Here is an 18,780-nt window from a genome sequence, read left to right as displayed (position 1 = left end):
TGAGGTCAGGAGTTCGAGACCAGCCTGGCCAACATGGTGAAACCTCGTCTCTACTAAAATACAAAAATTAGCCCAGCATGACGGTGTGCACCTATAATCCCAGCTATTCGGGAGGCTGAGGCAGGAGAATTACTTGAACCCAGGAGGCAGAGGTTGCAGTAAGCCGAGATAGTGCCACTGCACTCCAGCCTGGGCAACAGAGAAAGACCCTGTCTTTAAAACAAAACAAAACAAAAAAGATCGGAGCAGGCATTTAACATACACAAATCTCAAAAGTATTATGAAACAAGCCAGAGACAAAAAACAGCATACTATATTTTTCCATTTAAATGAGAATCTAGTTCAGACAAAACCTTTGATAATAAAGGTTAAATCAGTGTTTGCTTCTAGGGGGAGGGATGTTCCACTGTGAAATGGCATGAGGGAATTTACTGGATTGACAGAAATAGTCTATGCTTGATAAGGATGTAGGTTTTAGGAGTATATGTCTGTCAAAACTGATGGAATAATTAGCATTCCATTGTATGAAAATTACACCTTAATTTAAAAATCATAGAATGAAGTTGTATATATTCATATAAACTAAGAAAAGGGAATATGCAAATAAAGTTATGTCAGGGCAGTGGAACTGCGGGCTGTTTTCACTTAAAAATCTTAATTTTCTTACACTGTTCTAAAAAAAAAAAAGAACTTTAAAACTTCAAATGCCCAAAAATATGTATCAATTACCCAAGAAAATAGAAAGCATATTATTTTTCCATAGGAAACAGAAAAGAATCCCTACAGTTATGGACTTCATACCTGAAGGTAACAAGAAAACACAAGAGACAGTAAAGACATCAACATAGAGTATCAAAAAATCACTGGACCAAAGGCATACTTTTAAGAGTTTCTGCAGAAGCAAAGTACCAGTGCTTCCATGAAGGGAGTGTGGCTCAGACAGTGGAAACACGCAGGCTGCTTTGGACGCTGCCACAGTGAGAGTGAGAGGACAACAGGAAAGTCGGTGGATGCCGGGACAGCTGGAGGCTGTTAGATTCGGAAGGTGGAAAGCACAGACTGTACGTGGGTTTCAGTGCTCCTGAGTTTATGAGCTGTCCTTTTTCTTTGCAGTTCTTAGTAGTTTGGGTACCTTGTCTCAACTTCCATAGAGAAGGCGAAGAAAAATTACCCAATGGGAGAGTGACAGCAACTCCCATCGCCCCACCCCCATTATTTTGGAGGGAAAAAGTGGGTGCTCTGATGACGGTGATAGTGGCAGCTCTCTTGAGTTGCTGTGATGGGCCTGGCACTACGCCACTGCTTTATATGCATTACTATTTTATTCAAGCTCCACAATAACCCAGCAAAATACCTACTGATTTCATATCACCAGTGAAAAAACCATACTCAAAGAAGTTAGGTAACGTCCAACTAGGAGTGGATGGACAGCCGGGCGCGGTGGCTCACGCTTGTAATCCCAGCACTTTGGGAGGCCGAGGCGGGCGGATCACGAGGTCAGGAGATCGAGACCACAGTGAAACCCCATCTCTACTAAAAATACAAAAAATTAGCCGGGCGTGGTGGCGGGCGCCTGTAGTCCCAGCTACTCGGAGAGGCTGAGGCAGGAGAATGGCGTGAACCCAGGAGGCGGAGCTTGCAGTGAGCCGAGATTGCGCCACTGCACTCCAGCCTGGGTGAAAAAGCGAGACTCCGTCTCAAAAAAAAAAAAAAGGAGTGGATGGACAAAAACTTAGGCTTTGACTCCACACACCAAACTCTACTGGATCAGGAGAATACTCTGACAAGGTCTCATTTCCACTTGAGTCCGAAGAGCCTGTTGTTTGGGATTTCTAGTAATATTTAGTCTAATGACTATTCTTTTCTGTAGCATAGATGATGCCCTCACGAAACAGCCAGTGTGGTTAATTACTACTACACAGCTGTCAAGCTGCATACATCCTAATACCTATTATTTAACAGCAGTTAACACTTGCTGCTAGATGCTTTACAATGCATTACCTCATGTAATCCTCACACCCACCCTTGGGGCAGACAATTAGCACCGCCATTTTTACCGAGGATGAAAGTGGGACAGAAGAGATACAAAGTGACTTGTCCTAAGTCACTCAGTTACCACAGATGTGGCCCCAGACAGTGTGACATGAGCCTAACCACTTTACTGCCTCAAAATTTAAAACTGGGGGGTTCCCAACTTTGCTATGTCAACCGGTCTCAACTCATGCTGAAACCAACAATCCCACTGGCAGCCTTGAGAGTGTTCTTCCCAGACCGCTTCATCACAAGTGTTCACAGGTTTTGCTTCCCTCCACTTACAGAACCAACACCCTTCTCCAAACGGACAACGGTTACCATCAGATGTATGCCTGCTGCAACAGCAGCAGTGACACATTCCCTAAGAGGCCAGCACTGGGTGACTGAGGATCTGGACAGGCCACCCACTGTGCCAGCACTCTGGAGGCAGCAGACGCAGCGCACCAGGGCAGCCTCCTTATCAAGGATAGAAAGGTGACAGTGGGCACAGACTGTTACGGCTATTTCCTGTCAGGCTACCTGACTCACTGGAGGTGCTGAATCCCTGGGCCCCAACTGCGGTGGCTTAATTGTGCTGTCCACTAAAATGTAAAAAGAGCATCCTTCATTCAAGCAAAGTGAAGGGGCACAGTGTTCCATTCTCATTGCTGCCTTGTCTTGGGAGAGAGGCTGAAACCTGAACCTCTAGGTAGGCTCACCTCCACTTCCACTGGGTTATAATGAACTCTGAAACACACAAAAAAAGGCCTCTTTCCTGATCTTCTAGCTCTCTGTTAATTACATTATTTAAGGCATGGACAAAAGCAAATTGGGTTGGTCATTTAGGTAATCATAAGGGCGGCTGTCAAGTTAAGTAACATGGCAGAAAGCCTGCAAAGTCTGAGAGCTGGGCTGCTTCCTCAGCTGGGATTTCGTTGAACTGTTTCACCAGAACTCTCAAGTCTTTAGGATTCTGAAGTTTCCATCTGTCTTAAAATTACTTTTCCATAAAGAGGGCTTCATTTCCACAGCCTAAAATAAAGTCAGGACTGATGTCTTGGCTAGGTATTAAGAATGTGGACGGTTACTCAGGGATTTGGCCTCACCTCCCACTGGAAGGGGAAAAGGGAAGAGGAATGCAGGAAAGTCTTTTATGGAGTCTTGCTCTGTTGGCCAGACTGGAGAGCAGTGGCACAATGACAGCTCACTGCAGTCTCGAACTCCTGGGCTCAAGCAATCTTCCCACCTCAGACTCCCGAGTAGCTGCGACAACAGGCACACATCACCATGCTTGGCTGATTTTTAAATTATTTTTTGTAGAGTCAGGGTCTTGCTGTATTGCTCAAGCTGGTCTCAAACTACTGGCCTCAAGTGATCCTCCCACCTCAGCCTCCCAAAGCACTGGGAATACAGGTGTGAGCTAGCACACCCAGGCCAGACAAAGTCTTGACCCCACATTCACTGCCCTTTGATTTTTGCTCTGGTGATGGTGGGAGAATTAAGAGTGTTCAAATCCAGCAAATCATGTTGGCAGTGTGGTCTTGTCCAAAAGAAAAAAGGGCAGTGTCTCCTAGAGTTGGGTGAACACAATTTGCTTCTCTGGTTGTTACCTTGCATTATTCATGCAACATACCTGGGCATATTTTGGTGGAGACTGTAACACACACAGAAAACTGCAAAGGGCAAGGAAATCAGCCCCAGAATGGTCATCTCCAGATCCGGCTGAAGCTGAAGCAAGAAGCTGACTCTCTAGGCTGAGGAGCCCAGGGCAGAGAGAGGAACCCCAAAGCAGTCAGTTCACTCCAAGATAGGAGTTGACATAGAAAAGGCAGTGTCGGCTGGGCACGGTGGCTCACATCTGTAATCCCAGTACTTCGGGAGGCCAAGGTCAAGAGATCGAGACCATCCTGGCCAACATGGCGAAACCCCAACTCTACTAAAAATACAAAAATTAGCTGGGTGTGGTGGTGTGCACCTATAGTCCCAGCTACTTGGAACGCTGAGGCAGGAGAATCGCTTGAACCCGGGAGGCGGAGGTTGCAGTGACTCGAGATCGAATGACTGCACTCCAGTCTGGCGACAGAGCGAGACTCTGTCTCAAAAAAAAGAAAAAGAAACAGAAAAGAGAAAAGCAAAACAAAGCAAAGGCAGGGTTGTGTGTGTTCCATGAACCCTGAGGGCTTCCAGGAGAGACTGGAACTAAAATAAAAGCGTAGCCTGGAAACCGGAGGGCTGGGTGGTGGGTGTTGAGACGTGGGGCTCCCTGTGGAGTGGGGAGGTGGTGCACCATCAGCCCCCCTCCAAATAGTAAGATTAGCATAGAATGTGCCGTTGTCAGCCAGGTTGCCTTAATGGACAGCATCCTTTCAACTTCATACTCACTACTCACAAACCAACCCTTAGAAGTACAACGGATTTACTGTTTATCAAGAGGGGAAACTTTCACTATTCTCATATGAAAAGTGGTTCAGAAAATAAAAATGACAACACTATTTAACAGGAATTCACACAATTACAAAAATAACTCTGTCCCTCTCTTCAGCAAGATAAACGTTTTGCTCATCAGAAGTTCTGCTAGGCTTAGTCAGATCAGCGCCAGGAATTCTGTGAAGTGAAGGTCAAGCTGCCAAGATTCAAAAGAAATGTCGATAGTAAGTGTTTGCCCAGATACCAGACAGGGAGTGCCAACAGCTCCCAGCATGCAACTCCAGCCACAATGCAGACAGGACAACCACATTTTCCAGTGTTCCCCTTGTCCCATAAAATTTAACAACAACAAAAAGCTCTTACCTAGCTCTCCCCGGAGGTTAACAAGTTCTTGAGATAGGGTTTTGTGTTGTTTCAGTGCTTCCTCCCGCTGCGGAAAACACACATCAAGTTACTCATGTTTTCAAGAGGGTCCCTTTCAGTAGGGTACACATTTGTTATCACTAGGAAAACGAGACCCAGTATTGGGAAGCCAAGACATGAATCATTTAGACTAACAATTTGTGTTGTTAAAAGAAACACAGTTGTCCCTTAGTTGTTAAGGAAATTCGTAATTCAAAAATCTGTATTTTTGCAGGTCCCAGTGAAACTTTGGTTTGAGGCAGTGAATGGCCCATTTAGAAATATTTACTTTGAGCCAGTGCTTCACTGCTGATCCATAGAACCTTTCGGCTAATGCATACCGTACTGAAGACATAATGCATTCTCCTCCTCCAAGGGCAATAAACATCTAATCAGTTTAAGATAAATATTTAATGTTCTAAACATAAGCACATATATGCACTTTGTCCTATATTTGCAAATAAAAAAGTTTCGTTACAATGCCAATCCTTCTAAAAGAAAGACAAAAAGTTTGTTAGAAAGCTACAGCAGAAAGATAATCCTTTAAAGACAAAATTAAATTAATTTTTTTCAGCTACGTACCATTTTCTAAGGATTATGATATTTTGGATCAGTGATAATTCTAAATCGATGTTAGAGAAACAAACCAAAGAAAACCAGATGGCTGTTTTTAGTATCAGAGAAGCAATTATCAACCTTGAGCTAAAGAATAACGTTCAAGTTACCACCAACTCACGGCAATCACACATACACACATACTTACACAAATACAGTAATTACACACAGTTCCTTAAAAGGTAGATTCCCTAGCACCAGGGAGTAACTAAAAAAAAAATGAAGAATTTTAAAGCTCGCTGAAAAATGCCCTCACGAGGATCACCCAAGACGGAGCTCCCAGTGCATCCTGATCACAGCGTTGCAGAGATCATGAGACCCGGCATTTGCAGGCAAGAGTTGCTTGTCATTCAAAGCATTTTCCCCGAATTCCAGACAGCCTCTGCAGTAGTCCTGACATCCTTCCAGAAAAGCACTATAAACAAATACTAATTACCCTTGTTCCTGCACATGGAGAATAGAGGCACAGTTTGCTGCTGCGGCAGCCCATTTTCCAGCTTCTGTCTCCAAGTCCCCCCACCCCTCGCACTGTCCAAGAAGCATACAGGTGGCCGCGCCACCCACCAGTCGGGTCTGCCTACATTCAAAGCTCTAGCAGGAGGCGCGCCATTGGCCCTCGGGCGTCTTACTTCATGTCCTGCAGGTTACGGTGCGCCTCGGATTCCTCACTCACAGAAGCTGATACTGCAGCTTCTGCCTTTGGCACAGGCAGCCTGCGATTACTTAAAGCCACAGCCTTTCATTTATGAAAAACGAGAGGCAGGCATTAGACTGATCGATTGCCATCTAGTTAAATATCAGCTGCAATGGGGGAAAGAAAAAACTGACCCCCTCTGCATGGATAATGGAGTTATTTTTAGACTTGTGAGCCTTTTTCCTCCCTTCTATAATTGAGGTCATTAGATGATCACACTTACTGATAGAAAAGGAAAACTTGTTCTTCAAAACCCGTATACTAAATGAGGTTATGAACTAGGTGAAGAGCAAGGAAAGGGGCGTGCTGTCGTTTACAATGTTAAATGACATTATGAAATGAGCAGTGTTTCAAAATAAGTCTGAAGTGCTGATCTGAGAGTTGGAGATCCCATATATTTTTAACTTTTACTTTGTTCTCACCTCTCAGTAAGAGCTACGGAAGTCAAGTCTAAACGCCAGCACTGAAACGTGGTCAGCAGGGACTGGGATTTAAGACACACTTTTCACTGAGTACCTTTCTGTCCTCAATGGTATTCTAAATGCTTGGTTTTTAAAAATATGGTATTAAGTTGTTCTGAAATCACCAGTGAGTCAGAGTTTTTTAAATTAATAAGTAAATGGTTTTCTAATGTAGAAATTAAAGCCTGAGGAAAATCAGCCCGCATAATAATGGAAGAAAAACATAAAAATATGTATCATAAATACTTCTCCTAATATCTAATTTAAGCCTTAATTTTGTTTAGTAATCTACTTCAAGTAAACACCAGGAAGCTTTACCACTCAAGTAACAGGAAAAACAAGACAGCTTTACTAAATCCCCACAAGCAATCCTGAAACTCATTTGGTGAACTTGCTTAAAATTCACTTTTCAGTAGTAACCAAGTTGCTAACAGAAGGAAGAGATGGCAAGAAAACTCAATCATTTTTCAAATTTATGGAAACTAATGGGAAGATGAAAAAAATTAAAAATTACAGTTAGTATAATTTCAAAGAATAATTGTGTGAAATCATTATGTTCTACTGCAAAAATACACCAGGTGGTATTTTTGCTTATTAAAGGGGGTTTTGGGAAAGGGAGTTTCACCGAGCACGTCGACATTTCCCCAAACTTCAACTCCACTGCACTCCATGTTCCTGTCCTTAATGCCTCAGAAACTAATGACATCTTCCAACCTCTGTCAGGCACAGTAACAGTAACAGGAAAACCCTGAGGTCATCTTTCACTCTTTGTCTCAATGGGTTGTGCAAAAGTCGGTTCTTCTCTTGTAATGTGTCTTGAATCCACTGCACTTTTTCTGTTAGTGCTACCTCCACTCTAGTCCTGATCCTAGCCCGTTCCTGGACGATGGGAAGCATCCCTTTACCTTTCAGAGGGCTGTTAGATTATTAGTCCATATTCGTTGTACATATAAACTCCCTTGCTCACAACGAGCCTCGTTGAGTGCATTCCAAACAAATAAACTACTTCACCATAGTTCCGTGGACGTGAAGCATCCAGCCTCCCCTTTAGCCTCCCAGCCTCTCTCCTGTGCAAGTCACACAGACCATGCATATCTCACCTCCACATTCTTGTCAACGCCACCCTCTCTGGAATGTGGGGCTTTCTTTACTGACTAATTACCTAAACCTTCTGGGAATGCTAAATGTCCCAGACACCATCCCCCTCCCCCAAATGCATAGAAAGACCATTTACGCTACTAAATCGGTTGGTAACTTATTACTTCAAACTAATTAACTAAGCATGTTGCATAGCAGATGCTGTGAAAATATAAAAGAAATTTAAGACTTGGTCCCTGCCTTCCAGAAGCGTGGGGCCTACCTAGAACTAGAACATCCAGGCTCAATTCTTTTGGTCATCTATCAAGGCAGATGACCTCATCAGATGGGAAGCAGTAATGAAAAAAACCAAGGGCTTTAAATACAATCCATAGGTGAAATGCTGACCCCAGCGCCCATACTGTAAAAGACACATACTAAGTGTTAGTTTCTGCCTGACTCTCCCTGGTAGCCTTGGACTTTATATGTACTTACCCTTTACTTGTAGATGATAAAATGCATTATGTCCTTTAGATACTGATTTACTGTTTCTTTTTACTCAGCTGCTCCTAGATCAGTGTTTCTGTCTTAGATGATAAACTCTTAACCATCCAGGTAACAGGTTGATTCAGTTCTCTTTCTATTGTAACAGGCAGAATTTCACACAATGTGAAAAAAGAGAATGGTGGAAATCTGGATACAAAGATGCCTTTATGCTCATGCATTAAATATGTGAAATGCTCCAAGAAAAAAAAAATGGATTCCCCATAATTGAATTAGGAGTCCCTGGGACACAGGCACTTAGTCTCTGGCTATGGTCCCACTGGTGTGCCTGCATTTTTGCTAGCCACTGAGTAGCATCGACAGCATAGAGGATCTTGCAGAGAACAGCCACATCAGATGGCTCAGACGTGTGCTGCATCTGACCTCCTCCCCATCACCCACACAGTGAATTTGCTCAATGCATCTACGTTTTTTTGTTCCAAGACAACTTTACTGCTAGTGCCATTCAAAATTCACCTTTGTTCAGGTGCTACTTTAGGTTAAATTCCACTTGCAAAAAAAAAAAAAAAAAAGATTTGGAGGCATTTTGAAGAATTAGAGGTTTGTTTGGGGAGGGTGACCTCAGCCCTGTTCAAGTTTACCTAGAAAGCCACCCAATAGACCCTTTTATGAAGAAGCTTAATTACTACCATCAGTGCTGTTGTTCACTTTGGCTGTCTGTGCAGAATACTGTCTAACTAAGCAAGGATAAACCAAGAATTAGAAAAAAACTAAAATAACATTAGTGTGTCTTTTGAGAAACAGAGTGTGACATTAGTTCTCAGATTCATGAGACATCAGAATGTCTGATATGAAATGAAATATGTCTGCCACTACAGTGGGAAACTTAGTTACCAAGTAGACTTGCAACAAAAGCATGGTAGTTGCAAGATTCTCTTAATCAACCATTTTCACCCATAATCTAAGGCTCTAAAGCCATTTAGAAAAGGTTAGCAATAACAGAATATATATATACACACACACAATATCTATATATTATACATATATAAAAATACATGGACATACAATATATAGGTATACCATGTATGTAAAATACATACTGGATATGTATACAATGTGTATATGTATTTTATATACAGATGTATGCACGCACACATGTGTGTGTATAAACAGTATATATACTTCTGTAATGGGAATGGGAACTAAAAGGTTAAGGGAGTTTTTAAAATTGTTTAACTTTACCCATGATTTATTTTTCTCCAACTATTTTTATTATTTCATTTATTTATTTATTTATTTATTTATTTATTTATTGAGACAGGGTCTCACTCTGTCACCCAGGCTGGAGTGCAGTGGCGCAATCTTGGCTCAATGCGACCTCCACCTCTTGGGTTCAGGTGATTCGTGTACCTCAGTCTCTCAAGTAGCTGGGACTGCAGGCAAGTGCCACCACACCTGGCTAATTTTGTATTTTTTGGTAGAGACAGGGTTTTGCCATGTTGGCCAGGCTGCTCTCAAACTCCGGACCTCAAGTGATCTGCCCACCTCAGCCTCCCAAAGTGTTGGGATTACAGCTGTGAGCCACCACGCCTAGCCTCCAACTGTTTTATAATAGTACTCAGTATACATTACACAATCAGTAAATATTTGCTGATTACAAAATAAACAGAGCAAAGAACATTTACATAAGACTTTATGCTCATCCTACCTCTGGAATTCCATCCTCTCCGTTCATATGCTCACTCACATATACACTGTGTTATCTATTAAAGCTGATGCGGTGGTTTCATAACAAAGAACTAGATGCAGATCCTGCCCTCAGTAAATTTCCTGTCTTAAAAAGCAAAAACAAGCATTAAACTGGTATCTCTAATTATAACGCAGAGAATGAAAGAGAAGCATATATGCTCCTGGAATCCAGAGGGGGACGGAACGTAGATCTAGACGACCAGGAAATCATTCCGGAGTGGGTTCTGGACTGGGCGTGGTGGCTCATGCCTGTAATCCGAGCACTTTAGGAAGCCGAGGCGGGTGGATCACTCGAGGTGAGGAGTTTATGACCAGCCTGGCCTACATGGTGAAGCCTCATCTCTACTAAAAAATACAAAAATTATCTAGGTATGGTGGTGGGCATCTGTAATCCCAGCTACTCAAGAGGCTGAGTCAGGAGAATTGGTTGAACCTGGGTGGCGGAGGTTGCAGTGAGCTGAGATTGCGCCACTGCACTCTAGCCTGGATGAAAGAGCAAGCAACTGTCTCAAAAAAAAAAAAAAAAAAAAAAAGCGAGTTCTGGAGCTGTATTCAGTGCAGTCACAATTCCTTGGCTGTCAGGACCTAAATTTAGGTATAAGGTGAAATTCACACACAGTACAATTGTCTGGGAAATTCACTAGAAGCCTGCCATGTATGTGGACAACGCATCTCTCTGTAGATCCAACCCGGTGAATTTTTTTTCCTCTAGTGTTGGATCTACTCTCTAACTGCACCTGATAAAGGCCTCGGCTTGTATTTAGAGGCCAGGTTGTATGAGAAAAGTATCTTTAAACGCTAAGATCACGGAGCGTATAGAATGCTCACGCCACAAGAGGTGTTCAGGGACTGAGCAGACACCTGAAGGACGGGTGGACTCCTGACCTTCATCTCAAATCAATTCCCGGGCCTTCGTTCACTGGGGGACATACAAGGTGGACTTGCGTTCTTCATTTAATTTGCTTTCTTTTTTTTTTAAGTTGGAATCTCGCTCTGTTGCCCAGGTTGGAGTGCAGTGGCGCGATCTTGGCTCACTGCAACCTCCACCTCTCAAAGTAAAGTGATTCTTCTACCTCAGCCTCCCAAGTAGCTGGGACTACAGGCACATGCCACCACCACACATGGCTATTTTTTGTAGTTTTAGTGGAGATGAGGTTTTACCATATTGGTCAGGCTGGTCTCGAACTTCTGACCTCAGGTGATCCATCCGCCTTGGCCTCCCCAAGTGCTGGGATTACAGGCGTGAGTCACAGCTCCCAGCCCGCATTTTTCTTACTTTGTTTGTGCACTGAATCTATGTAAATTAAATGCAAGTGGTGATGTGATGCTGCTGTAAAACCGATCTGAACACGTAGGTATTGTGGGCAAGGACAGCAGCCCAGTAATGATACGTGAACAAAGGATGAAGTACAGGAAGTTTGTAGGACATTTTTAGTTGAGAGCGTCCCAGACCTAGGTTTACGTCCTGGTTCTCCTCTTGCTAGCTGTCTGATAGCAGGCAAATTACCTAACTCTATTCCTCAATTTTCTTATTTGTAAATTCCAACTTGTGTCTTTGGTGAGGATTTAAATAAGGTAAGTAAGAATATCTGGCACTTAGTAAATATTAGGTTGGTGCAAAAGTAATTGCGGCTTTTGGCATGATGGCAAAACCACAATCACTTTTGCACCAACCTAGTATTCAATAAATCCCTCTTGCTTCTCCTCCATCTCTTTATGTACAGCTACAGCATCTGGGCATGAGAATAACATTAAAAGGGGCAGGTGTTGCCAAATGATAAAAAGCCTTATAGTACCAGTTAAAAACCAGACTCCCCAAAACAAAATAACGTGAGTTACGTAATTATAAATTTCCTAGTAGCCACGTTGAAAAAAGGTGAAAAAGATGAAGCTAATTTTAATACTGTATTTTATTTAACCCAAATATATATATAAAATAATATTTCAATATATTCAATATAAAAATTATTAATGAGATATTTTACATCCTTTGTTTTCATTCTAAGTTTTTGGAATCCAAGTGTATTGTACACTTACCACACATCTCAGTTCAACGGATTACATTTCGAATGCTCAGTCTCATATGGCTAGTGGCTACCACACTGGACAGATCAACTGTAGATAAGGGAGAACCACTGGAAGATTTAATCAGCAGCGTGGGATGCTTTGGTAAGAGGAAGCTGTCAGCAGTGCTTGGGACGGATTATAGGGGAGAAACAGTGCAAGCCTTATGATTGGTTAAAAAGTTGCTATCACAGGTTGGGCGTGGTGGCTCACGCCTGTAATCCCAGCACTTTGGGAGGCCGAGGTGAGCGGATCACCTGAGGTCAGGAGTTCAAGACCAGCCTGGCCCACATGGTAAAACCCTGTCTCTACTAGAAAATTACAAAAACTAGCTGGGCATGGTGGCGGGTGCCTGTAATCCCAGCTATTTGGGAGGCTGAGGAAGGAGAATCACTTGAACCCGGGAGGTGGAGGTTGCAGTGAGCCCAGATCACGCCATTGCATTCCAGCCTGGGCGATAGAGCAAGACTCTATACCAAAAAAAAAAAAGTTGCTCTCATGATCTAGTGGAAGCTATCCAGGGTCTGAGCAAGGATGGCATGAGTGGCGATAGCAAAGACAAAGGAAGGGGAAAAACACTGTGAAATGAGAGTTCACAGGACTGGACTGACATCATGAGGAGGATGAAAGGAGAGAAAACAGTTGAGGATGGGGGCTATTAGGCTGGATAACATAAAATAATTGGTTTATTTCTAAATATAAAAACTAATTGTTCCCCACATTTGATAGTATACAGTTTCTAGTTAGCTTACTTGGTTATATAAACACACTCTTGATTCCTTTCTTACAAATGAAAGAGAAACAAAAATACCATATACTATTACCATTACTGAAACCCTACGTAGTCTCCATCTTCCCCTCAAAAAAAAAAAAAAAAAAAAAAAAAAAATCTGGAGAAAGCTGTAAAATACTCATCAAGAATTCATTGAGGCTGGGCGCAGTGGTGCATGCCTGTAATCCCAGGACTTTGGGAGGCCGAGGCAGACAGATCACAGGGTCAGGAGATCGAGACCATCCTGGCTAACACGGTGAAACCCTGTCTCTACTAAAAATACAAAACATTAGCCGGGCGTGGTGGCGGGTGCCTGTAGTCCCAGCTACCCGGCAGGCTGAGGCAGGAGAATGGCATGAACCTGGGAGGTAGAGCTTCTAGTGAGCTGAGATGGCGCCACTGCACTCCAGACTGGGCGACACAGCAAGACGCCGTCTCAAAAAAAAAAAAAAAAAAAAAGAATTCATTGAAACTGTCTACTAGTCTGGTAGCTTCTCCAAGGCACAGACCTAGTCTCACCTACTTCTCTCTCTCCCCATTCCCTAAACAGGCAGCCATATTACAGGGGCCTCTGTATGAAACCAGGACAGGTTTGTTGATCTGAACGAAACTACAGAACAACCAAACTGAACAGTTTTCTTTTTGCTTTTAATTTTTATTTTTTCCCTATGTTGCTTAGGCTGGTCTTGAACTCCTGGCCACAAGCGATCCTCCCTCCTCATCTTCCCAAAATGCTGGGATTCCAGGCATGAGCCACAGCACTTAGCCAGTTTTTTTTCTTTCCCCTTTGCATTATCATGTATAGCCATCTTTAAAACCGTGATTTAAAAAAATGTCTAAAGAGCTCAAGTTATATTCTCTTATCAGTTTCCCCCTGAGATAATTACAGCTTTTATTGCTATGTCAGTAATATGTTGATATAAACTTGGTTTTCTCAATGAATTTTAGCCAGTTCTTGAAATAACATCCCTGAAGAATATTAGGGAAGAGTAACAACACAGCAAATCTGCTTTGCTTTTGTTGCACCACAGAGATTGTTTTAGGAATAAATGGAACTATCAGAAAGAATCCCCAGATACGATTCTGGGAGTTAACTCAAAAGTGCTCTTTAATCTATAAATATAACTAACCTCATTTTTCAAAGCATTAAACTAAGTGTGATATGAAAAGCTACACACAGACAAACACAAAAATTAAGTGAAAAAAATGCTAATGCTAGTTTAGGTCTAGAGGCATACAGCAGTGTAACAGGCAATTATGTTTTTGCTGTTGCCATTCTAACCAACAGACTCTAGGGGAAAAACAGGAAGTGAGAAAATGTTTCCATCCCAAATTGCTAGGGACCGACTCAAGTATCCGGTGAACTGACAAAACTGTAATGGGATGAATGACACCTGATCTTTCCCATCATTTACCTAGATATTCCCAAGGCGAGCGCGTGAGCAGGTCCTCCCCGTGCTGCCCGGATCTCAAGGAGAAAGGTTCTTTCTAGGATGCGCATCCTTACCTCAGACAGCAGGTGCTGAATCACAACTGTCAACGCTTCAAAGTTAGTATTACCACAGGCAAGACGCTGCTTGAGCTGCAGGATAAATCCGCTTTGGTTTTCACATTTTCTTTTATATTGCGTCAATTCAAGTGTTTTCTCAGAGGGCAGCGCATCGGGAGCCGTCTGTGTCTGGATACATAAGCTTCGAGGATTCTTTTGCCTGCTCTTTTCAACTGCAAAACGAATTAACATAGGTACAAAAATAGGTGAGGTTAATTTTTTAAATCACCACCACATGGATTCAAAAACAACCAGATAAGCCACGGAAATGCATTTATGTTCCTGTAAGGATGGCATATGGATGAGAACTGGAATCAATCGGAGATCTAGATGGTTGGAATTCAGGAACAGAGACGGTGGCTTCAGTTATGACTTTAAAAGATTTCTGCGGAACAGAGAATTAGGAACATGACACAAATAGATTTGGCAACCCAGAAACACAAAAACTGGGTGCAAAATGTTGTTCTCCTAGTTTCTCATTTTCCAGTTAAATTGGTAGAGAAACCCTGACTGATGAGAAGCCTGACTTTTCTGATCTCATATTCTGAAAGGAACACACAAATCACTGGACTTTAAATTAAATGCCTTTCTCTCCTCCCATACATTTTCTACAAATCTCTCATCTTTTCCCTGATGATGCCCTAGTCATCACACAGATTTATACTGCAGATGAGTCATTTCCTAATCTCTAATAAATCATAACATACATCGAAAATATAATCAGATTTTGCCTCTTTAAGTTCACTGTTAAGAGTACTATACCGCTGACTATACTATTCCATTTTCTGCCGCACACAAGCTTTGTTGGTCTTTTTTCCCAAGTAGTAATAATGGCTTATATACAGTTTTTTTTAAAGCACATGCTAACACTCCAAATCCACCCAAAATGCCACGCTAAGCGATTATTCCCTTCCTGTGCAATGATGCCCTGGGAATTACTCTGTTTTAAATGAAAAACTGTTCAGTCTTGGAACCATTCCAAATGTGTCATTTTGAATATCAAACAGAATTGGAAAAACAGGACATGAATTGCTTAGCTTCTTGAAATAAACAAGCCAAGTAATCCAAACAAATGTAAATCTGGAAAAAAGACACAAGAAACTAAAAAAAAAAAGTTTCCTTATTCTAACAGTCTTTCATTACAGCATCCACATTCTGTGGTAGCAAATCTAAAACAACTTTTAAAGAAATTTAGTAATTAGTCTCTAATTTTTCAGGAAGAGGCAAGCTACTACAGTGATTGCTTAAAGAAACATCGGTACTCATGTTCTAAGAACAAATGAGTAAATATATTGAATAAACTCTAAGTTAAAAACAGGAAAAAAAAGGCTCTTATTTTCTATGGCTGCAGTACATGGTTAAATAAGTCATATTTGTATTAATACTTGATAATGCTCAGTTCTAAAATTACTGAAATATCCATTGTTCCACTGTGTCTTTGTAATACTTGATGAGAAGATTTATCCATTACTCTTTATTATTAGCAATTATTAGTAGTAGCTTATAATTGTCACTTCCACAGATGTAGAAAATAGCCAAGTTAATATCATAATATTACAGTCCTGAAGAACAAATAGTTACATATTCATGAAAAATAATCTAAATATTTGACCATGAGATTAGTATTCTTTCATGTCATTTCCTAAATGTTTTTAGAAATTGTCACATAATGCATAACAATAATTCCACGGTGTTTCCTTGATCACAGTGTGTTCTCACTTCCTTTTCTTTTCATCCTCCCAATAATTACCCAGATAGGGAAGACAAGGCTCACAGGTGTGAATGTCTTCCCTGGGTGTAGACAACTTCTATGGGAATCCAGATGCAAAGTCAGAACCCAGGCCTCTGATGCCAAGCCTCTTCTGTTCCCACACATTTTGGAAGGCAGATTAGGTGGTGATGTAATATATAACATACATAAAAATAAATATTTATGCAACAAATGTAATAATATCTTGCTTTAATACACATAAGCCCATTATCTGATAACTCATTTTAACAAACCTACATATAAACATCTATGTGTTATATAATTTTATAAACAAAAATGTTCAAATTCGACTATCTAGAATTTACTGCAACAAATATAGACACAAGTTCATTCTCCTGATATCATTTGTATATGTCCTAACAAAACTTACTTAAAAATTCATTTATTGATAACTACTTTATCATTTCCTGAGTCCTGAATTAACATTTGGCTCTCTTTCTAGAATTTCTATGCTGATCAATGTTATTTTTAACACAATTTCAGAGCTTTAAAACTGTCAGTTTAAAATTAGTTACAAAATCTGAGAGGTGAATCTTTTATATTAATATTTTGGAGAAAATATTCTTCAAGATTCTTGGTTTTTGCTTATAAATCTGTAACAAAAATATCACAGAATACATGTAATCGTACTAACAATGTTTACTTTTGAAAGGAAGGTAATAGGAATCAGATAGCTAAAAAGTACCCTGAAGCATTTTTTATACTTTTTAACCATGGGGTAAATATATTACCTATTCAAAAGTTAAATATAAGAAGTAAATAAAATTACTTTTAAAAGATAAAGTGAAATTCAAGGACATACTTTTTTATATAATACTTAGCTCTGAAGGAAATAGTCTATGCAGAATTTTTCCTTGGGGAAACTACACAGGAATCTAAACATCACACAGGGTTTGTAAGTGATTACTCAGAATAGCTTTATGATTAAGGAGGAAAGAACACACTGATGTATTTGTCTAAGAGTACATGTCTTCAAATTTTAAAATCAGAACAAATGAGCAAAAGACTGCCCTCTCCGTTGAGCTGGAAACTCGTGCTGTGCACTCACAATCTTCCGCTCCATATACTGTGCTCCCTAAGGATGAAGTGTGACCACATGGCAACCGATAACCCAGTTTCCACATGCTTCCCACTCTCGGCACTCCTGGCTCAGCTGAAGATCTGAGATGATGCAAAAATCTCCAAAGATGCTCAAAGCCCCAAGACTCATCAACAGGTACTTCACAGTACTGAGAAGCCAGGGGTTTCCCTTAAATCCTGCAGGATTCGTTACTTACGTTAAATTAGCATAATATCAGCCAAACTTTGCCCTTACCCTTGTTTATCAGCATGTTACTGTTTTGATAACAAAGCTTTTATACGAAAGTATAAATTATTTTGTTTACTGTACCTATTAACAGAACAAGTTCTGATTTTAAAGGACCAATTTAATCAGAAACCTTGAAATTAAATGTCAATTTCTATATCGATTCAGATTTCTCTCAACAAGATAACTACCACCCTCAGCTGTGATCCAGCCTTACTGGGACCCGTTCTAATGAAATGGCAACCTCCATCAGGAAAACAAAGGCCAGAACCAAAGACATTTGCTCATTTCGAAAGCAGCTGGATAACCCTGTTGGCTATCTTTGTTCTTTCTATTCAGAAACCTCAATTTAATAAAATTTAAAACTAGGGCAATGAACTCATGTATCATCTTCTTAAAGAAAGTAGTTGGTTAAAGAGGAAGATGCCCATTTCTCAGGCTCAAATCACTCAGGCAAATAGACCTGCATATCCCAAGACCAGAAACAATTTTGAGAGAAAAACCTACCCATTCAGACATGGACTAACCATAACCACATACCAGCAGCTGAGGACACATTCGTCCTAAGCCCAGCAAGCCACACATTTCCTCAATCTGCTGGCTTTTCCAATTATTAAAATCAAGTTAGAGACCAGACCTACTGAGGGAGTTTGCCTTAGGTTCCGTGAAACACAAACTAAACACAGATTTTGCAAACGAACATTGTCTACTTTTGTGTATACTCATTGACCTACTCACTCATTCACGAAATATATTTATTAAAATCTACCATGAGGGCGCTGCTGTGGTGGGTGTTCACCTGCCCTGGCGCTTTGGGGGGACGGGAGAAGTATCACCTAAGAAGGCGGTATTGCTCAGAGAGGCACAAAGACACCAACGATCTCTGCTGACTCATGTTTCCCTAGTGCTCACCTCTTCAGCTCCAAATCTCAGCCTATCTGTATAAAGGTGACAGTCACTGACTGGATGGTAAGTACTTTCCACAACATATTGCATTAGAAACCGATGTTTGTGGGTTGACAAAACCTAGGTTATGAACTCAGAAGCTAGTGAGGGGTCTCTCTCTGCTAGCAGTGTGAACAGACAGAAAATTCTCTTCTTTCTGCCTTAATCTAATCATACACATCTAAAAGCCCTCATACGGGCACCTACACAGAAGTTCTTTCAGTCAGGGTTTCCCCAGCATCTGGTGGCAGGTGCTTATCCTGTCTATGCAGTCTTACATACAGTTTTTTAAAGTTATCATTCATGTCAATTCATTATTAGTTTATGTTTGTATAACGTTTTCTAGTGTTCATTAGCTGTTTACTCAAAGAGTTTAACAGTAATAATAATTTAGGAGACATAATATTTTTCTATTTACATATAATATTTTT

General features: G+C 41.0%; 1 protein-coding gene across 7 annotated transcripts in view; it reads right to left on the bottom strand.

Annotated features, from left to right (window-relative positions):
• MTUS1 (microtubule associated scaffold protein 1) overlaps positions 1–18,780 on the bottom strand; it is a 158,043-nt gene that overhangs the window by 25,346 nt on the left and 113,917 nt on the right. For 6 of the 7 annotated variants that reach the window (XM_030812320.1, XM_030812319.1, XM_030812322.1 and 3 more), the window contains 2 exons: positions 14,286–14,500; positions 4,804–4,870 (listed from right to left, as the gene is read on the bottom strand). In XM_030812320.1, the coding sequence (XP_030668180.1) occupies positions 4,804–4,870; positions 14,286–14,500 (282 nt within the window). Of the gene's footprint in view, positions 1–4,803; positions 4,871–5,893; positions 9,250–14,285; positions 14,501–18,780 lie in introns of those variants that run through there. The other variant, XM_030812326.1, reaches the window with a different exon arrangement.

This window comes from Nomascus leucogenys, chromosome 4 (assembly GCF_006542625.1).
Source record: "Nomascus leucogenys isolate Asia chromosome 4, Asia_NLE_v1, whole genome shotgun sequence".
NCBI lineage: Eukaryota > Metazoa > Chordata > Mammalia > Primates > Hylobatidae > Nomascus > Nomascus leucogenys.
Note: the sequence above shows the minus strand (reverse complement) of the source record. Positions and strands in the feature narration are given on the sequence as shown.